The 20,613-nt window shown below is 53.9% G+C and overlaps 1 protein-coding gene across 1 annotated transcript in view; it reads right to left on the minus strand.

Annotated features, from left to right (window-relative positions):
• Positions 1–218: 218 nt before the first annotated feature.
• Positions 219–20,613, minus strand: part of FAM222A (family with sequence similarity 222 member A) — a 54,976-nt gene continuing 34,581 nt past the window's right edge. Inside the window, exon 3 of the mRNA XM_060119531.1 lies at positions 219–1,504. Within this exon, the coding sequence (XP_059975514.1) occupies positions 219–1,504 (1,286 nt within the window). The remainder of the gene's footprint in view (positions 1,505–20,613) is intronic.

A 20,613-nucleotide genomic window follows, 5' to 3' on the forward strand; every position in this document is an offset into this window, starting at 1 on the left:
GGCAGCTGACGGTGGGGAGGGGCCTTGGCGAGTGAGGTCACCTTGCCACTCCCTGTCAGCAGCAGCCGGCAGCAGCCAGCCTGGCTTCCCTGTGGGCATCAATGGGCACTCGGACACAAGGCGGGGCTGGCGCCCCCACCCCGCGTGCTGCCCACCCTGTTCTGTGGCCTGCCTCCCCATTAGGCGCCCTGTCCGTCTGTGCATCTGCCAGGCAGGCTTTATCTGTAGACGGGCAAGCGGATGTGGGCGTGCTGGTGGTCGAGCAGCCGGGGCACAGCCACCGTCTCGTAGCCCTTGCCCAGCATCTGCTCCTTGATGCACGGGGGCCGGATGTCGTTGATGAGATACTCCAGTGACTGGAGGCTGCTGCTCAGCACGGCCGTGTTGCACACGCTCTTGCTGGGCAGGCCTGAGAGGGTCTCCGCCGGGGGCCCCGCCAGCTCCCGGGCCGTCCCCGGCCCCAGCTCGGTCACGGCCACTGCCGCGGCTGCCGGATTGTAGCAGTCGCTGGTGGGGGTCACCAGCACGCTGTTCCAGGGGGCGGCGAAGTACTGGCCCACGGTGAAGCTGGTGGGCAGCCCCACGCCGCAGTTGACGGGCGACCCGCCGGCCCGCTCGTATACCCGCCCCCCACAGGCCTCGGGGGACTTGCTGGCCACCGTGCCGCCGCTGTAGGCCCGCAGTGGCTGGGGCGGCGGCGGCGGGGGCGGCTTCTGCGGCCACAACAGGTAATCCAGGCCCCCGTCTGCGTACCCTGTGGGCTTGGTGGCCCCAGCCAACGTCAAGGCCGGCGTGCTTCCCTGGCCCAGCTCGGCGCCCTTCCGGCAGTCGGGTGGGCCAGCAGTGGCCGGGTAGGCCAGGCTGGGAAAGCTGGGCACCGGGCCGTGCTTGGCTGGGCTGGGGTGGGGAACGGCCACGGCCTGGCAGGCGGCGGGCACAGCGCCTGGGGCCTGGCACTGCTGGTTGAGCTGGTAGAGGATGCTGTGGATGGAGGGCAGGTTGGAAGGCGGCAGGGGCAGGCCGCGGCCGGGCAGGGGGATGACGGAGGCGGCGGTGGCCGCGGCCGCGGGCAGGCCGGGTGGTGGGGCGGGCGCCTCGGGCGGCTTGGGGTAGGCCAGGGGCCCCAGAGTGCTGGGCGCCGGGTAGGGCGCGATGCCCACCTGGACGGCGGCCGGCGACAGCTTGGTCCGCTTGCCCTCGGCGCTCTTGAGCACGCTTTTGGTGAGCCCGGGGGGCGCAGCCACGCCGGAGGAGGAGACGGCGGCCTTGACGACGGCGAGCAGGCCCTGGTAGCCGGCCGTATGCGGCGGGTAGGGGCTGTAGCGCTGGCCACTGGTGTCGTAGCCGTTGACGGTGCGGCTGAGGTGCTTGTGCTGGGGCACGCGGATGTTGGTGGGGAAGATCTTGATGGAGAGCGGGCTGTTGGCCACCTTCTCGGCGTAGGCGTCCAGCTCGGCCGGGCTCGGGTAGCGGGAGGAATGCATGGAGCTGGCCACCGTCTCGCCTGTGGGGACACGGGAGGGGAGGAAGCACAGGTGAGAGCCGACCCTGCGACCCGGGGAGGGCCGGAGGCCGCAGCCCGCCACGGTCCCCGGAAGGACTCGCCAGCCACCCCTCCCTCGCTTTTTCCATCCAGTCACTTGCTCCTTCATTCATTCTTTCTAAATCGTTAAGCTTCGGATCAAAGTGTAAAGTACGTTCAAGGAAACCATACATCACAAGCTTGCTGCACTTTCACAAACAGAACACACTCGTGTGACACCTAGGTCAGGGGAGAGGCCTGTGCCAGTCCCCAGAGGGGCCCCTGCGCCCCCTCCTAGTCAGTACCCACACCAAGGGAACGGCTCTCCTGGCTCCTAACGGCGCGGACTCGTGGTGCCTGGGCCTGGCACAGGTGAGCTGGGATCCTGCAGTGCATATGCTCGTTTGCACTGTCGGGTCTCCACCACTTAAGGTTATGTTTCGAGGTTCATCCGGGTGGCCATGGACGTGGCGGTCCGTTCATTCTCACGGCCGTGTGATGTTTGAGTGTGACTACATCACAGTTTACTCATCCTTCCCACTGCTGATGGCATGTGGGTCATTTCTGGTTTGGGGCTGATACAAATAGCGTGACAGCCCCTGGGGCACGTATTCAGTGAGTCCTGCTGGGAATAGGCCCAGGAGCAGAACTGCTGGGACAAAGGAGAGACGGGAACGTTCAGCTTCGGGAGAGAATGCCCAACAACTTGCCGAAGAGACTGTGCCAGCTGCGCTCCCCGCACCACCCCGCCCCCAGCACGGGAGTTACGGGGGCTCTAAACCCTCCACTCCACCTGCCTGGTACCGTCGTCCATTGTATTGGGTTGGCCAAAAAGTTCGTTCAGGTTTTCCCGTGCCGTCTTACGGAAAAACCAGAACGACCTCTTTGGCCAACCCCAACACCACCGCTCTGGTGGGTGTTCATTCCTTCCGCCCCTTTAGTGTCCTCTCGGCGCCTCATCTGTAGCATGGGGTGATAATGGCCCGCGGATGGTTCAGTGAGTTGCTACATGGCCTGGCGCTGGGCAAGTTGCCACAGGTGGCTTTCATCCTGGTGCTCACCGTCCCTTGTTCAACCAACAGGCAGCCGGGAAGGAGGGGTTTTGCCCCCACTGGCTGCCCCTCCCCTCCCCTCCCCAGGTCTGCCTGTCACCTGCAAGACCTGTGTGGTGGCCACTGCCTTTTTGTGAGCTGTCAGCACATCAGCTGAAGGGTGTACTTTATTTTATTTATTTATTTTTTGGCCACGCCGCACAGCCTGTGACATCTCAGTTCCCTGACCAGGGATTGAACCCGGGCCCTCGGCGGTGAAAGCGCGGAGTCCTAACCACTGGACCGCCAGGGAACTCCCTGAAGGGTGTACTCTGTGTGACAGGCTGAGTGTCCCCACTGTCAGTGGGCACAACTAGGCCCTGCTGTGGGGGAGGCGGGTTGCCGGTGGGTAGACCCCCTTTCCCCATCCAAAGCCCCTCCCTGGTCCTAAGACATTCCTCAGTGCCGCCCAGGACCCCCTCTGGGGTGGGGAGTGGAGCAGGAGGCCTGCGTGGGGCAGATGGAGAGACCCTGGGCTTTGGAGCTGGCTGCCTAGGTGGAGTCCTGCCTGGTTGCAGGGCTGTGTGGCCCTGGGCAAGTTGTTGGCCTGGCCGAGCCTCAGTTTCCCCACTTGTAGAATGGGAATAAGGACTGTGGCAGATCTGCAGGGTGGCCTCAAAGAATGTCTGTGCCAAGGGGCCGAGCAGGGGGTGAGACAAACAGTAGGTGATGGGAGATCGTGACCTGGCTGGGCCCTTGGGTGAGGAGGACCCTACAAGGTCTCATGGTGCACTGCCTTCCTCTCGGCCCTGTGGGCACCCCTGGGACCCAACAGTGACTCCTGCGGTGGTGTGGGGGGGGTGTTCACCGCTCTGAGCCTCAGTTTCCTCATCTAAAATGGGGTTATACTGCTGCTAACACTACCTCCCAGGATGGCTGTGAGGCTTTCATGAGTCGTGCGGTGGAGCGTTAGCAGAAGTGGGTCTCTGTGTGTTAAGACCCTTCCCATCTGCCTGGCACAAGGGTCTTCCTGGGAGAGGGAGGGGTAGGGCTTGTGCATGGGTGGGCCTGGCATTGTGGCCGGGACACAGTGCAGACCCCACCACCTTCCTTAGGCCTTCCCACCACATCCCCTCCTTCCCGAGCTTCACCCCTGACTCCCTTGTGGACTTAGAGCCAATCTGAGCGAAATGCATGCCGTGATGGGGGAGCCTCACCCCCAGGGCTTCAGAGGCAGCTTTCTGGAAGAAAGAGCATCCCTGCTAAAGGCAATGGTGAAAGGAGCGAGGAGGGAGGAGAGAAACGTATTTCAGCAGAAGAAACTGCACAGGCAAAGGTCCAGAGGTGAGGAAGCCTGTCCCAGTGGGAACTATAAACCAGAATAAAAGCAGAAGCCCAGAGCAGGCATGCAGGGGAGGAAAGACCACGACAGGCAGCTCAGGAGGGTGTCGGGCCAGAGCAGGGCCTCTTCGCTGTGGGGCAGTGGTTCTCAGTGGTTCTGTCCCCAGGGCACACTGTTGACATCCACAGACGAGTCCGGTTGTCATAGCTTGCAGAGAGGGTTCTACGGCAGTTAGTGGGTACGGGTCAGGGATGCTGCTAAACATCCTGCGATGCACAGGACAAAGACCCCACCACAAGGACCTGTCAGGCCCCTAGTGTCTGCACTGCTGTGTTGGGAGCCCTCGCCCAAGGCATTGGCAGCTGTGGAAGGTTCTAAGCAGGTGAGGGGCAGGGCAGGCCTGCGTTAGGAAGACCATTCTTCTCTGCCCTGAGGCGCAGGGATGTGGTCTGACCTGGGCAGGACAGTGGGGAGGGAAGAGGCTGGCGGCACAGAGTACCCCAAGGAGGCTGGGGCAGTTCCCCTCCATCCATGTGGCCTAACCTGGGCCAGGTGGGTGGAGCTGACCCCAGGCCTCCCATCCTGACCCTGCCTGGGGCAGCCCCCCTCCTAAGTGGCCTAAAATAAACTCGGTGTGGAGAATGGAAATGTCACTTTGGCCAACGGGGGAATCTTTCTCCGAGATTGGATTTAAACTACATTATACAAGCAATTTCATGGGCACTTAGCGCCGCTTGGAGAGTCCCGCAAAAAAGGGACCAGCTCTTCATTTACCAGCCATAAATCAGCAGTTGCTATAATGAGCACAAAAATGTCACTTTTATGCAATTTTACAGATGAACAAAACTGGTGAAATTAACTGTGGTAACCTACTATAGTCAGCAAAAGCGGCTGCCGGGGGAAAAAAATTATATCTGTATGTATTTTTGTTCCTCTTAAACTCTCTTCCCAAGCAAGTTTCTGCCATTGCGGTGTGAAAACTCATTTGTCCTCACCATTATACTTTCATTCGGAGTTTATCTCGAGTATCCAATGAGCCACCAACTGTGAAAATGATTAAATCTACAAAATCTATCTAATGGATGGAATAAATTAGATGTTTAAAACCTTAAGAAGAAAAAAAACAAGAGCAATGCCTGTTACTAGTTTCCATTCATTGAAAGAAGGGGCCCATCTGGCCCCTCTGCTGGTCAACAGGGCTCAGCCAGGGTGGGTTGGTCCGCCAGTTTGTTGGAGCCGACAGTGGTGCTGTGACACAGAGGCTGTCCTGTGGTGAGCGCTTAGTATATGTGAGGCCCCGTGCCTACAGCTTTTCTCCACGCCTCGTCTGGAGCACCTGACAGCTCCGAGAGGTGGGAGGTGGTCCCATTTTACAGATAAGGAAGCAGACAAGTTGTGGCATTTGGCAGGCAGCCTCCAAGATCTGTCCCCGACCCCAGTGCTTCTCACCTCCTGCTGTTCACGCCCTTCCACTCCACACGGGGCTGACCTGTGTGACCTGTAAGATACCGTGGAAGTGAAGGAGTGTGACTTCCAGGGCAGGGTCGCGAAAGGCTCTGTGGCCTCCTCCCCTCTTGGATCACTTGCTCTGGGGAAGCAGCCGCCTGTGAGGATGCCGGAGCAGCCGAGGGGGAGGCCCCCATAGAGGGCCACATGCACCTTCTCGGAGGCAGGTCTTCCAGCCCTGGTCCAGCCTCCAGAGGACTGCAGCCCCTGCCAACATCCGCCTACAGCCTCACGAGAGACACGGAGCGGAGCTACTGGCTAGGTGGCTCCTGAGCTCCTGATCCACGGAAACCGTGAGAGATGGTACGTGATTACTGATGCTTTAAGCCACTAAGTTTTGGAGCAACTTGCTACACAGCAGTAGATAACTAATCCAGGCCCCCATTTTACAGAGGAGGAAATGGAAGCTTCCCGAGAACACACAGCCGGGGAGGGGCTGAGCTGGGATTTGCCTTCCATGTCATCATCACCTCACCTGCACCCCAAGGCAGGCCCCGGCTGAAGCCAGGAGGCTCAGGAGGCTCCCCCTCTTCCTCCTTAGAATTAGGAGGCAGACAGTCCTGAGGAGGGACTATAGAGTCAGCCCGGAGGCTCAGAGAGGCAGGAAGTGACCCATCAGAGGACACGTGGCCGGGCAGCTCTCATGGCTGCCCTCGGCTCCCGGAGACTGCCGGCTGGTGGCCCTCGGCAGGCCTCCCCTGGACACGTGCTTGTCTCTGGGTGGGCGTGTACCAGGGTCACCCTGTTCCAAACCTGGCTTGATTGCTGCACCCCTGTGAGCCTTTGCATCTGCGGCCTCTACCGTCTCCCTTGTTCCTGAAGGGCTTTCTGCTGAGCCACCCCGGGGGCCTCAACCCCAGCCTTGTCCACCAGCGTACAGTGGCCCTGGCTTGGGGGGGTGTCTCTGGCCACTCGGGCCAGGCTGGGCCCCCGAGTCCCGCTGGGCAAAGGCTCCTGACCCTCCCCCGGAGGTGGGCACCACCACCAGTGTTCAGTGCAGTTGCACAGCCCCATTTTGGCAAATGTCATGACCAAAAAGGCCTCACATGAAGGAACCAGCCAAGCCAGCTGTTTGCGGCGGGCTTCTACGCAGTGGCAAGGATGGGGGGCAGCGCTCACGGGGTTAATGGGCAGAGGAGAGGACCCGTGGCCCTGTGGGCCCCCTGGGGAGCCCCAGGGCCCACCTTGCCTGGTTCCCCGTGTTGGCCAGGGCACCCCAGCGAAGGTTCCATCGGCGCCTGGTGCATCGCTGCAGGCACCACGGCAGATTCCGACTGCCCTGGGCTTGTCCTGCTGTCCCAGTAGCCCGGGCTCCCTGAGCTGGCTTGTTCAGTGCTGTCCCCACTGCCCACAGGACACGGAGTAGGAACTCAGGAATGTAGCACTGAAGGAATGACGAGGCTGTGGCTAGAAGGACCCGTCCAGCCTGGGAGCCCCTGTTCACCGCCAGTCACGACACTTGGGAGAGTTGGTCCTGGGAGGGACAAAGCCAGAGACAGCCCCGTGGAGAGACACCTCCCCGCAAGCCCGCATCCCCCGGGTGTCTCCTGAGCCCGCCTATGTGCAGGCACCGTCCTGGGCTTGGAGACGAGCAGCGGTCAAAGCACACCAAAGTCCCCACCCTCTCGGAGCTGCCATCTAGTCGGGGGAGACAGACAATAACGTGTAATGCGTCCGGCAGCGACAGGCCCCGCAAACAAGGAGAGAGCAGGTGTCGTAGTTTATGTCCACAATTCTTTGGCGTTCAATCCACAAATAGCGGAGGCTAATTTTCCTTTACTTAAACATGAACTAACTAAGCGGCTCGATTCTACTGATTAGAACGCAGCAGAAGTGGTGCTGGTGACTATCACGGCTCAGTCCTGAGGGCGTATGGCTGCCGCCTGGAGCTCCAGGTGGATCTGTCTCTCAGGAGGTCCATCCCTGGAGTCATGTCCATCCCCGCCATCATGTTCTGGGAAGCCCAGGCCACGTGGAGAGGCCACGTGTGGGTGTTTTAGCCAACGGCCCGCACCCACCACCCGATGCGTGAGGGAGCAGGCCTTCGGAAGATTCCAGCCCCGGCCCGGGTCTTCCCGCAAGGCCCCCTCCCCCAACCCCATTCCCAATGACATCACGGAGCAGAGACACCGCCCCACGGTGCCCTGTCTATAGTCCTGAGCATACGACAGAGCTGTGTGAGGCCGCTGAGCTTTGGGGTGATTTGTTACGCAGCCGTAGTCATCGGGACAGCAGGGCGTGGGGGACGGAGAGGGATGGGATGGAAGGGCACCCCGTTCGGACACGGCAGTCAGCGCAGAGGCTTCTCTGATAAAGCAGCTCTTCAGGACCGCGGAAGGAGGTGCGGGAGTGAGCCGCGTGGACGTCTGATGGGAGAGCGGTCCCGGCAGCAGAGGCTGCGGGAAGTGGATGGGCGCGCCTGGCGCAGCGGGGCCGGCGGGGGAAGGTCGGCGGGGGAAGGTCGTAGGAGATGGACCGGAGAGGCAGGGGGCGCACAGAGCAAACGGGCTGGGCCTTGGGGCCATTGAGAGGACCTGGGCTTTGCTCCACGGGGGAGGGTTGGGAGCAGAGGAGGGACGTGACCTGATGTGGGTTTTAATGGGACCCCTAAGGCTACTGGGTGGGAAACAGGAAGAAGTCATCCCGGGAGCAGCCTGACTGTCCCTATGAGACACAGCACCCAGGAGGCCCCCAGCAGAAACACACCTCGCCGGGCAATAACGCTTAGGGTGTTGGAAGGCTCTGATGATGCCGGGAAGCGGGTACAGTACAGGGATGCGGAAAGAGGTCACAAAGGGGGCTGTCTGTCTTCCTCCTTCCCTCTCGAACCAACACTTGAAGGAAAAAAGCCCTGGATGCCAACAGGGGATGGCCTGGGAAGGAGGCATTTTATTTCTTCTCTGTGCTTTTCTGTAATTACCGGTGGCCAGCTACACCTGAGTATTGCTTTAGGGTGGGGGACAGGCACAGGCTCCGGTTCCTCCCAGGATGCTGCCTTTGATGTCTGCTTCAAAGCATCCTCCACTGCCCCTGGCCTTGAGCAGCCTGAGGCTCCCCGGCTCCCCATGTCATCGGGCAGCGTCTGCTCCTGGGCAGAGCACAGAGGGTGGTCGGCAGCCTTTTGAGAAGGAATCACGGTCAGATCCCAGCTGTGCCACACACGGGCTGTGTGGCCCTAGGCAGGCCGCTGCCCCTTCTGAGCCTCGGTTTTCTCTCGTGTAAAATGGGGATGATACTGCTGTTGCTGAGACTTCGAGAGTTTTTGTGAACACTGGAAGGGGTGCCTGCCTTCAGTGGGCGCCAAGGTTGTTGGTGATGAATTCACTAAAGCCCCTTCACCGCCTCCAGGCCCCCAGCTGCCTTGCCTTTCTCTGTAAAATCCTCCCGTGAGCCCCCCATTTGCGTGACGTCTTAGCTGCTCAGGGTGGCATTCAGGCCACCTGGCCTTGACCTCCCTCTGCAGCGCCCCCCCCCCACAGACCCCTGGACGCCTGCACGGTGTCCCCGGGCCTCCTGTACACGCTGACCGCCCCCCTCTGTTGAGTGCCACCTCTGGGTCCGGCATCGCCCCAAAACCCGGGTCTCACCCCTCTGCCAGCCCCGTGGAGGCCCCGGGAGGTGGGCCCTGGGTTCCAGAAGAGGAGGATAGGCATTCAAGGGACAGGACATGGGTGAGGGTTGCAGACGCAGATCCCTGCGTGGTTTGCTGACTGCTGGCGGACAGGTGGGCTGCCAAGGAGCCAGAGCCCAGGTGGGGCAAGGGCGGAGGTGGGCGGGGAAGGCGTGCCCTGCCCTGAGGTGTTCTCTTTTGGTTCTTTGTTTTATATTTTTTTGGCCCCGCGGCATGTGGGATCTTACTTCCCTGACCAGGGACTGAACCCGCACCCCCTCTGCATTAGAAGCGCAGAGTCTTAACCACTGGACCCCCAGGGAAGTCCCCAGAGGTGTTCTCTTTTGAAACAGTGTTCAGACACCAGCAGGAGACACCACACACCTGGTGGGCAGGTTGTGGCTCGTGGGCTGCCAGTTTGAGACCTCTGGTGGCAGAGAAACAATTTGTGAGCCAGTATTGGAGCTCCGGGCATCGGTGCCCTGGGCCCCTGCTCTCAATCACTGGGCACCGTGGACACCATGGCTGGACTGATTCTCTCAGGTTGATGCCGATGGCCTGGACACCCTGCTCGTCTAGTCTGTGTCCATCTGTCTCCCCCGCCCCACACCCCGAGGAGAAGTGCCCCATCTCTGGGTCCCCTCCAGTACCTGATCTGGAAGGGTGAACCTGGGGTGGGGTGGAATTGTCCATGCAGTGCCCAGCACGCAGTAGGTGCCGAGAGGATGAAGAAGAGGTGTTGCTTACACCCCCTGGTCTGCTGCTCTGACCCTCCTGGTCTGAGACACACCCCCCGGCCCCCATCCAGGCAGCCTTCCCTGCCTGCCCCCCAGCACTCCCCCGCTGTAGCTGTTGGCTTGTCTCCTGGGCTGGATTTGGAGTTGTTTGAGGGCGGGCCTTGCTCCTTCTCAGCACCCTGATGCCTAAAAGAATGTGTGGAACCATGGCAGGTGCCCGGGGAGCATTGCATGACGGTGCGGGGTCTAGCGAATCTCCCCCCATGAACTGGGCTGCCCCTGCCCCCTGCCCACCCTCCATGGCCCCTGTGAAAGCCTTGTCGGGAAATGTGAAAGGCTGCCTGGCTAGCTGGCGGTGCAGGCAAGCTGTCGCTGTCGTTAAGTTAATGTTATGGGCCTCTTACAGGTGTGTTAAATAGACGCAGTTATTAACGAGTACATTAAGCCAATTAAAAGCAGCCCTTTGAGTGGGATTTAATGTTGCCACAGGGAGACAGGAGAGCGGGCCTCGGTGGCACCCTACCTTCCAGAAGCTGGAGGGGGAGCGTGGGTGGAGGGGTGAGACCGGGGAGAGGTGAGCAGCTCGGATTCCGAATGGAGGCAGGCCATGGCCTTTTGACGCCCAGCTCAGCCACTTGCTGGGGGTGACCTGGGGCAGCCGCTGGACGTGAGCCTCAGTTTCTCGTCTGTAAGGGGCTGAAGGGGCGGGCGCATCAGGGATTGCCGAAGTCAGCGTGATACTCTGTACGGGCAGGCACGTGGTACCTGCCCATCAGGGGGCAGGTGGAGGTGGGAGGGGTGGCCAGGGCAGGACACCAGCCCAGGATTCCTGCTCCCACGCTCCGGGCTTCTCTGTGCTGCCCCGGTGGCAGCCCCAGGTGCCCCCAGGCACCTACCAGCCAGACGCCAGTCCCTGTGTGGCTGAGTGCAGCTTCCTGCTGAGTCACTGGACATCCCCACCAACCCCGCCCCGGCGAAGTTGTTTCCTTGGTGGACCTCAGACTTTCTGACTGTAAAATGGAGCTGTTGATAACTGTAGCTTTCCTAGAGGAGGGGTGGGAGAATGAAAGGTGTGCCGGGCGTGGGAGCACAGCAGGTGTTTGATGAGTATGCCATTTCCTTCTCATGTTGTCACAGATTTTGCCTATCACCTCCTCCCTAAGGCTCAGGAAGTGGACATGATCTGTGTTGAAACGGGGCTGGGGTGGGGTGTCCAGGACAGGAGGGGTCCCTGGGCCTGGGGCCTGGCCCCAGCCCCCCGGGAGAAGCAGCCCGTATCTGCATTCCCCTTTGCTGCTGACACTCTGCCCTTGGAGGTGGCAGCCTTCTGAATGCTCAATTAACGTGACACTAATTAGCCGGTGGCACCAGCAGAATCCCTAATGAGGCTGCCCCGGAGTGGGGCAGGGGAAGGCGCTGGGCCGGGGCAGACGCAGCTGTTCTCTGGCCTCTGCTGGGAGGGAGGCAGGGAGGGGCAGGGCGGCGGCCAGCCACCCCGACCTGCCCCCAGCCCACTGCCCCCGTGGCAGCCCCAGGGCCTTGGAGGTCAGGCCCGGGTGTCACTCCAGGTGCCCCAACTACCAGCTGAGGGTAGGGGAGTGACCCCAGCTCCCTGGCCGCCATTTCTCCTAAGGGGACGGAGTGAGGATTAAATGAGAGGATGTGTGTCAGAAGGCCTGGTACCTAGTGGTGCTCAGAGAAGGCTGGCTGCCTGCCTTCTAGCTCTTTCTGTGCCAGAGCAGGCAGTACAAGGTAGTGGTGGTCATTGGGCGCCGCACAAAGGGTCCTCTCGTTCTCTAAGCATGTGTGTGTACACATATCCAAGCTCACACAGATGCTCAGATGCCTAGGGTCACACATGTGAGCCACGTGTGCCCAGATATTCAGGGACGTCCTGCACATGCAGAGACTGGCAGGTGTTCGCAGACACACATACCCGTGTCTACATCCTCCTTCCCCACTTCTGGAGCTCCAGCTGGAGCCCTGCGGTGGCCAAGGTGTCCCTCCCTGTAGGCAGGTGTGGGAGTACTTCAGTCCCTCCCCAGTCTGACTTTCCTGCACCTCGGTTTCCCTGACCTGCTCCCTGACTGGGCTCGGTCTCTGGGAGCCCACCCCTCACTCTCTCCCAGGACCCAGCAATGTCCATCCCCCGCCCTGGGCTTTGCCTGGGTTCCCGTCTCACCCTGCTGCATTGGCCATGATGCACATGGGATCTTAGTTCCCCGACCAGGGATTGAACCTGCGCCCCCTGCGGTGGAAGCTCGGAGTCTTAACCACCGGACCACCAGGGAAGGCCCTGTCCCTCTGTCTTCATGGCGGCTGTCTTTGCCCTTTGGATCTGCTGCTTCATCTCTCCCTCCTTTTGGCCATTTTCCTACTCCTGTCTGTCTCCGTCCACATCCATGCTGGTCTGACCCCCCATCCTTTCCCTCCCCCCTCCAGTCTCTGTCTCCAATCCTTAGTCTCACCCCCTCCCACCCACCATTGGCTCCCTGCCCCTCCCCGTTGCTGTCTTTCTGCCACCACATCGTGGCTTTCTATTCTGGATACTGGTCCGTTTTAAGTGCTGAAGACATCCTCTCTCAATCTGGGGGCTCATCTTGACTTTTTTTTGGTGTATTTTGCTGAGTTTTAAATTTTATCGTGGTCCAACCCGTCTTTTCACTTGTGCTTTTTTTCCCCTCTCAGTTTTCAAATCCTTCCTATCCTGAGGATGACGTTCTCTGTCATTTTCTTCAAAGAATGCTATCTGTTTTCCATGGTTTTTTGGTCTGCCTAGAATTCCTGTTGCTGTATGGTGTTGGGTAAGGCTCCAATGTCATTTACTCCATATGGACAACCAGTTGTCCCAGCGCTGCATACTCATCCCCAGTGACCTGCAGGACCCGGTTCACCCTAGACGGAGCTGCTGGTGCGGATCTGTTTCTAGGTGCTCTGCTCCGTCCCCTGGTCCCCGCTTTCCCTTTGTTAGTCCCACGGTTTCAGCCTTAAACCATGGCAGTACTGGCCCTTATAGTTTTTTTTTTAATTATTATTATTTATTTGGCTGAGTTGGGTCTTAGTTGCGGCACACGGGATCTTGCGTTGCAGCGCGTGGGCTCGGTGGTTGTGGTGCGTGGGCTTAGCTGTCCGGCGGCATGTGGGATCTTAGTTGCCCGACCAGGGATTGTCCCCTGCATTGGAAGGCAGATTCTTAGCCACTGGACCACCAGAGAAGTCCCTGGTCCTTATACCTCTTTGTCAAAAGCATTGGCCATTCTTGGCCCTTTGTTCTTTCCTTATCAACTTCCACACCAGGTTTTCAAGTTATACACAGGATGGCCAGGATGTAGGGATTGGACTGAATTTTTTCCATATTGAATCTCTGTCCATGCACAGGACACATGTCTAAGTTTGTTCTGGTCTTTAAAAACTGTCATTATATAAACTTAAATTTTTCTCCATAGAGGTCATTTACCTCTCTTATCAATTTATTTTAGGTCCCTTAATAAATTGTAATAGTATCATAACTTAGATAAAATGGACAGTTCCTACATAGACACAAACTACCAAAACTGACTTAAGAAGAAATAGAAAATCTGAATAGACCTATAACAAATAAAGAGATTAAATTAGTGATCAAAACATTTACCCACAAAGAAAAGCCCAGGCCTAGAAGGCTTCACTGTTGAATTCTATAGAACATTTAAAGAAGAATTAATGCCAATTTCTGCCAGTTTCTTCTAAAAAACAAACTCTTCTAAAAAAGAGACTAGGAGGGAACACTTGCAAACTAATTCTGTGAGGCCAGTATTACCCTAATCTCAAAACCAGACAAAGACACCACAAAATAACTATAGACTAGTATCACTTATGAATATGTACTTGATCCTCCGTAGCCACAGGTTCTGCATCCATGGATTCAACCGAGGACCAAAAATTCCAAAAAGCAAAACTTGAATTTGCTGTGCACCAGCAACTATTTTCATAGCATTTACATCATATTTACAACCATCTACATATCATTTACATTATTTTTACAACTATTTACATAGTATTTACATTGTACTAGGTATAAGTAATCTAGAGATGATCTGAAGTATATGCAGGGGAATTCCCTGGTGGTACAGTGGTTAGGACCCCACGCTTTCACTGCCGAGGGCCGGGGTTCAGTCCCTGGTCGGGGAACTAAGATCCCACAGGCCACGTGGTGCGGCCAAAAAAAGAAAAAAGATAGATTATACGCAAATACTATGCCATTTTATGTATCAATATAAGAGATTTGAACATCTGTGGAGTTTTGTATCCATCACCGGGGGGCGGGGGGCAGTCTTGGAGCCAATCTCCCATGGATACCATGACTGTACATGCAAAAATCAACAGAATACTAGCAAACTTAATCCAGTAATATATAAAAAGCATTATACACCATGACCAAGTGGGACTTATCCCAGGAATACAAAGTTGGCTTAACATCCAAAACTCAATTAATGTAATACACCATATAGATAGAATAAAGGACAACTACCACATGATCATCTCAGTGGATGCAAAAAAGCATCTGATGTAATCTAAGGCACCTTCATGATAAAATATTCAACAAACTAGGATAGAAGGGAACTTCCTCAACTTGAGAAAGAGTATTTAGGAAAAATCCACAGATTATGTCACATTTAATGGTAAAAGATCGAATGCCTTCCCTCAAAAATTAGGAGTAAGATTGCCACTTCTATTCAACATTGTACTAAAGATTCTAGCCAGGGCGATTAGACAAGAAAAAGATAAAAGTCATTCACATAAAAATCAAGAAGTAAAACTACCTCTTCATAGATGACATAATCTTGCACATAGAAAATCATATGAGGGCTTCCCTGATGGCTCAGTGGTTAAGAATCCGCCTGCCAATGCAGGGGAAACGGGTTCAAGCCCTGGTCCAGGAAGATCCCACATGCCACGGAGCAACTAAGGCTGTGCGCCACAATTACTAAGCCTGTGCTCTAGAGCCTGCAAGCCACAACTACTGAGCCCATGTGCCACAACTACTGAAGCCCGCACGCCTACAGTCCATGCTCCACAGCAAGAGAAGTCACTGCAACGAGAAGCCCACGCACCGCAACGAAGACCCAATGCAGCCAAAAATAAATAAATAGATAAACAAGTTTATTAAAAAAAGAAAATCCTATGAAATTCACTAAAAACACTATTAGAATAAACAAGTTCAGCAAGTTTGCAGGATCAATATACAGAAATCAACTGTATTTCTATACATGCACAATGAACGGTCCAAAACAAAATTAAGAAAATGATTGCATATACAAGAGCATCAAAAAATAAAACTTAGAAGTAAATTTAACAAAAGAGCAAAAGTTATAATCTGAAAAAAATTTTTTCAAAGAAATTAAAGATTTAAATAAATGGAAAGACATCAGACATTCATGGATTAGAAGACTTAATATCAAGATGATAATATTCCCTAAACTGGTGTACAGATCCAACACAGTACCGATCAAAATCCCAGAGGGCTTCTTTGCAGAAATTCACAAGCTGATCCTAAAATTCATGGGACCCAGAAGACCCAGTACAATCTTGAAACACAACGAAGTTGGAGGATTCACAGTTTCTGATTTCATGACTTACTACAAAGCTACAGTAATCGTGACAGTGTGGTACTGGGATAAGGAAAAACATGTAGATCCAAAGAACTGAGAATCCAGAAATAAGCCCTCACATTTATGGTAAACTGATTTTTGCCGAGGGAGCCGAACAATTCAATAGGGAAAGATTGGTTTCTTCAACAAATGGTGCTGGAACAAGATATCCACATGCAAAAGAATGAAGTTGGACCTTTCTTCACACCATACACAAAAGTTAACTCAAAATGGATCACAGACCTAAAAGTAAGAGCTAAAATTAGAAAACTCTTAGGCAAAAACATAGGAGTAAATTTTCCTCCTTAACGTAGGGTGAAGCAAAGCCTTTTTAGATACAACACCAAAAGCACAAGTGAAAAAATAAATTTTTACTTCATCAAAGTTAAAACCTTTTGTACTTCAAAGGACACCATGAAGAAAGTGAAAAAGGCAACCCTAGAATGGGAGAAAATATTTGTGAATCATGAATCTGATAAGGAACTTGTATCTAGAATATATAAAGAACGTTTACAACTTAATTAAAAGACAGCCCAATTTAAAAATGGGCAAAAGAGCAGAATAGACATTTCTTCAAAGAAGATATACAAAGGCCTATATGCACATAAAAAGATGCTCAACATCCTTAGCCATTAGGGAAATGCAAATCAAAACTACAGTCATACCACTTCATATGCACTAGGATGGCTGGAATCAAAAAGATGACAAGTTTTGGTAAGATGTGGAGACACTGGAACCCTCATGCACTGCTGGTGGGAATGTCAAATGGCGCAGCTGCTCTGGAAACCAATTTGGCAGGTCCTCAAAAAAGTAAGCAAACAATTACCATGTGACCCAGCAATTCCGCTCCTAGGTGCATATGCAGGAGAAATGAAAACATACGCCCACACTGAAAATTATATACAAATGTTCATAGCATTATTCATAATTGCCAAAAATGGGGAGATGACCCAAATGTCCATCAGTTGATACGTAGATAAACAAAACATGGCATATTCATACAATGGAATATTATTCAGCCCTAATAAGGATGAAGTACTGGTGAATGCTACAACGTGAACCTTGAAAACATTAAGTTAAAAAAGCCATACATAAAAGGCCACATATTACATGATTTCATTTATATGAAATATCCAAAGTCAGTAAATCTAGAGAGACAGAAAGTAGTTTAGTGGTTGCCTAGGGCTGTGAGGGGGCTGAGAGGTAGCTGGGCAGTGACTGCTGTTGGGTATGGGGTTTCTTTTGGGGGTGAGGAGAAAATGGTCTGGAAGTTAATAATTGGTGACGGTTGGACAACTGTGAATTTATGCTAAAAAGAATTCACTAGTATACTTTTAATGGGTGAGTTGTATAGTCCCTGTTACCATACATGTAAAACTGTCCCCACCCCCGACTGAAATAGTATCTTTTTAATACATATTTTCCAACTCTTTGTTATAGATGCAGAGCTGGCAAACTACCACCTGCAGGCCAAATGTGGTGTGCAACCTGCGTTTGTAAATAAAATTTTATTGGAACCCAGCCATGCACACTCATTTCTCTGTGTCTGTGGCAGTTTTTGCACCACAATGCCGCGGAGCTGAGTAGTTACAATAGACACTGTATGGCCTGCAAGGCCGAATATCGGCTCTTTACAAAAGTTTGCCCACTTCTGCCATAGAGGAATGAAATTGCATTTGTATGTTGATATTTTTTTTTAAATTTTTTTCTATTATTCCACTTTTATTTTTTAAAAACTTTGTTGAAATGTAGTTGATTTACAATGTTGTGTTAGTTTCAGGTGTACAGCAAAGTGATTCAGTTATGCGTGTGTGTATATATATACATATATATTCTCTTTTAGATTCTTTTCTGTTATAGGTTATTATAAGATATTGAGTATAGTTCCCTGTGCTGTACAGTAGCTCCTTGTTGGTTATCTATTTTATGTATTGTATGTTGATGTTCTGTCTGCAAATCTTGCTGAATTCTTGTTCTCTTGAGGTTTCTATGCAGACAGTCTGACTTCTTTCTAATCCTTAAAACTTGTTATTTATTATCCCCTGTCTTACTGAGATGGCCAGGACCTCTGTACCGTGTGGGAAGGCAGTGATTTGGGTCTCTGTCCCCCTCTGATTTTATCAACCCTTGGGTTGGTTTGTGGTGGATTGTGGCTGTATCCTCTGTAATAGAAGAAGGAAGTTGCCTGCCGTCCTAGTTTGCTAAGAGCTTATTTTTATTCATTCAGTCGTAAAAGGAGTCTAACTCCACCCGGGCCTGTCCTGGCCGTCACCTCTGAGCGCCTCTCCTCTCCTGGGCTCGGTTCCGAGGCAGGGGTGGCCCTGGACCATCCCTCCATCCCCGGGGCTGTGCTCAGCAACAGCTCTGTAATTGAATCTGCTGTGTGGCCAGCGGTGGGTTTTAAATTTTACTGGAATTTTTAATTGCTTTGTTTCTTCCTATTTTATGAGTGTTAGTGGAAGCAGCTGCACCTGCAGGAATGCTTGTGGGGCCATGGCCCACAGTGGCAATGGCGCCAGCCTTTGGGGTTGGGGGCGTTGGGCAGGAGTCAGGTGAGGAGGGGTGGGCGTTGGGGAGAAGCTTCATCTGTGAAGATGCGAGGGATGGGCTGGGGAACCTCTTATCCCTTTGTGGGTGTGGGTGTGGGTGTGGGGAAAGGGGTCCTGCCCTCTGGGGGAGATGGGGGGCAGGCAAAGGGTTTGAGTCTGCTGCCAGGCCCTGGGGATTCTCTCCTTTTCTTCTTATTCCCACATCACAGCGGAGGAAACTAAGGCCTAGAGAGGGCCAGTCCCTCGTTTGCCCAAGACCACACATACATCCCATTCAGGGCACAGCCAGGATTGGACCCCCAGGCCATCTGGTCTCAAAGCCTGTGCCCTGGGGGCTCCTGGGGAGGAGGGCAGGGCAGTCACTCAATCCTCATCTTCAGAGGACCAGCCTGAGGCACAGAGAGGCTGCGTCCCTCACCCAGGGTCCGGCAGGGCGAGGCTGGACGCTCACACCAGTCTCCTGGGGTAGCTGCCACGGCCCCTCCCTCCCTGGATGACAGGTCCCTGAGTCTACCCCTGCACCAGCCAAGCCCCCATGGTGCCTCTCTGCCTGGCCCGTACTTTTAGCAGCGTGTGACTCAAAGTTTGGGTATCAAAACCACGATGAGAAAGTCAAATATTTATTAGGGGCACAGTCCTGAGCAGCTGAGAAGAACAGGCTTCTGTCCCAGGGGTGGGTGGGTCCTGTGTGGGACCCAGGGACTCGACCCAGCTGGGAGTAGCCCAAGATCTTAGGCCTGAGGTAGGGAAGGGGGGTGGACTTTCCCTCCCGCCACATCTTTTTCCCTTTCTTTTTCTCCAGGTCACTTTCTCTGGTTAGCTGGAACAGGCTACAACAGCCAAGCCGCCTGGGCTCCTGGACACGTGGCTGCCTGCGCCCCCCGCTCGGACACCTGCCTGACCTCAGGTCCTAGAGAGGTAAGCTGCAGCCACTTCTGGTTCACTGGCTACGTTCTGGGCGCTTGTGGAGGTCAGTCCTCATGTAGCCCAGTGTAGTCAGGCCGCTCTGATCCCATTTCACAGGAAGAAGAGGGAGGGGGGCTCAGACCAGGCCACGTCTTCTCCCCACCGGGTTTTTGACATTATCATCACAGATGGTCAGAGCTGGATGGCTTCTTAAGTCCATCTGATCTGACCCCTTGCTTTACAGAAGGGAGAATGCAGGCCCCAGGAGGCCAACTGACTCATCCAAGGTCTGGTCACAAAGCTCAGGGCCAGCCCTTCCTGTCTCGGTTCTGCCTGGGGGCCACAGGGGCAAGAGGGTCAGCCTAGGCCTGAATGCCCGGGAGTCTTTCCAGGCCTTGACCAGTCAGCAGGGCACCCAATTCACTTTGCTCATCTCCCTTCCTGCTGCCCTCTCTCCTGTGCTCTTCAGTTACAGGCAGAGTCAGTGTCTTTTCCAATAAGTGCAAAGATGTCAAAGGGTCTGAGTGGGCGGGGGAAGCAGGACATCCTTGGTGGCCCTCCACATTCTCTAGTTCCGGCCTTGGAGCAGGAAGGAAGGACTGGCCCAGGTCATTGTGCCCAGCCCTTATCTCCAGCCAGTTGGCAGCGGAGGGCAAGGCAGGAAACACTGGCACCCGGACAGTGGCAATCAGAGGTTAAAATGCACAGATCCTTTAAGCCAGCAAGCCTATCCTGGAAGAATTTTTTGCACAGATTACATACGTGTACGAAGCTGATGTTCATTACAGCACCATTCAGAATAGCAAGAGACTAGAAACAACCTAAACGTCCATCAACAGGGAGATGGTTAAAACGTTATGTCCATCTGTACAATGGAATACGAGGGTACTCTTTCTGTCAGGTGAGGCATAATCTCCAAGACACATCGGTAAGAAAAGAGGCAAGGAGCTGAGAAGTAGGTCGGGATGCAAATGTTTACATAAAAGGTATTTACTGCCCCTCCTACGTGCATGCATTTTTCAGGAGGGTATTTAAGAAACTGCTAATGCTGGTTTCCTCTGGGAAGGAGAGTTATTTTTCACTGCAAATTCTTATGCCTTCTGAATTATGTGCCACGGACAATCTATTCAGTGAAGTATCTAATTTTATAGAAGAGAACATGTTCTCCCTGGAGGCCATGTAAAGGAGGGAAGGGGGCTGTGCATGAAAAACATTTTTTCTTGAAACCGAAGGCCCCTCCAGATTATCTGCCATTGTTCTATTTTTGATGAGGCAGACATGTATTCTGTAAACCCCTATCTCTGAAAGAACACCATCAGAGGACCTTCAGTTCTGAGGATGTTGATATAACATCTTAGGTCCCCCTTGTCTTTCTGGAAATACCCTTCAGAGGCAGCACAGAACCTAATCAAAATATATAAGAAAAGGGAAGGAAAGGCAAGTTATAAGTAATGGTTGGCAAAAAAACACTTCCCTTCAGAAAAACGTGGCCACAGAAGAGATGAAGATTATGGCCAAATATTTCATTGTGAAGGAAACAATGTAGTAAGCAACTGTTTCCATAAAGCAGAAATGCAAAGAGTAGGAGGAAAAAGCTTATCATAAAAGGAGAAATGGAATGAGCACAGGGAGAAAAAAAAGTCATAGAAAACAGGATGAAAAGTGATCAAAATGAAAGGGAAATAGGGAGTCAGAAAGGCATAATTAGAAGAGAGTACATAGATAGGGAAGATGGGCAAAAGACAGCCAATCTGTGCTTAACTAGAGTCCCCAAAAGAAGGAA

Source organism: Mesoplodon densirostris, chromosome 15 (assembly GCF_025265405.1).
Source record: "Mesoplodon densirostris isolate mMesDen1 chromosome 15, mMesDen1 primary haplotype, whole genome shotgun sequence".
Classification (NCBI taxonomy): domain Eukaryota; kingdom Metazoa; phylum Chordata; class Mammalia; order Artiodactyla; family Ziphiidae; genus Mesoplodon; species Mesoplodon densirostris.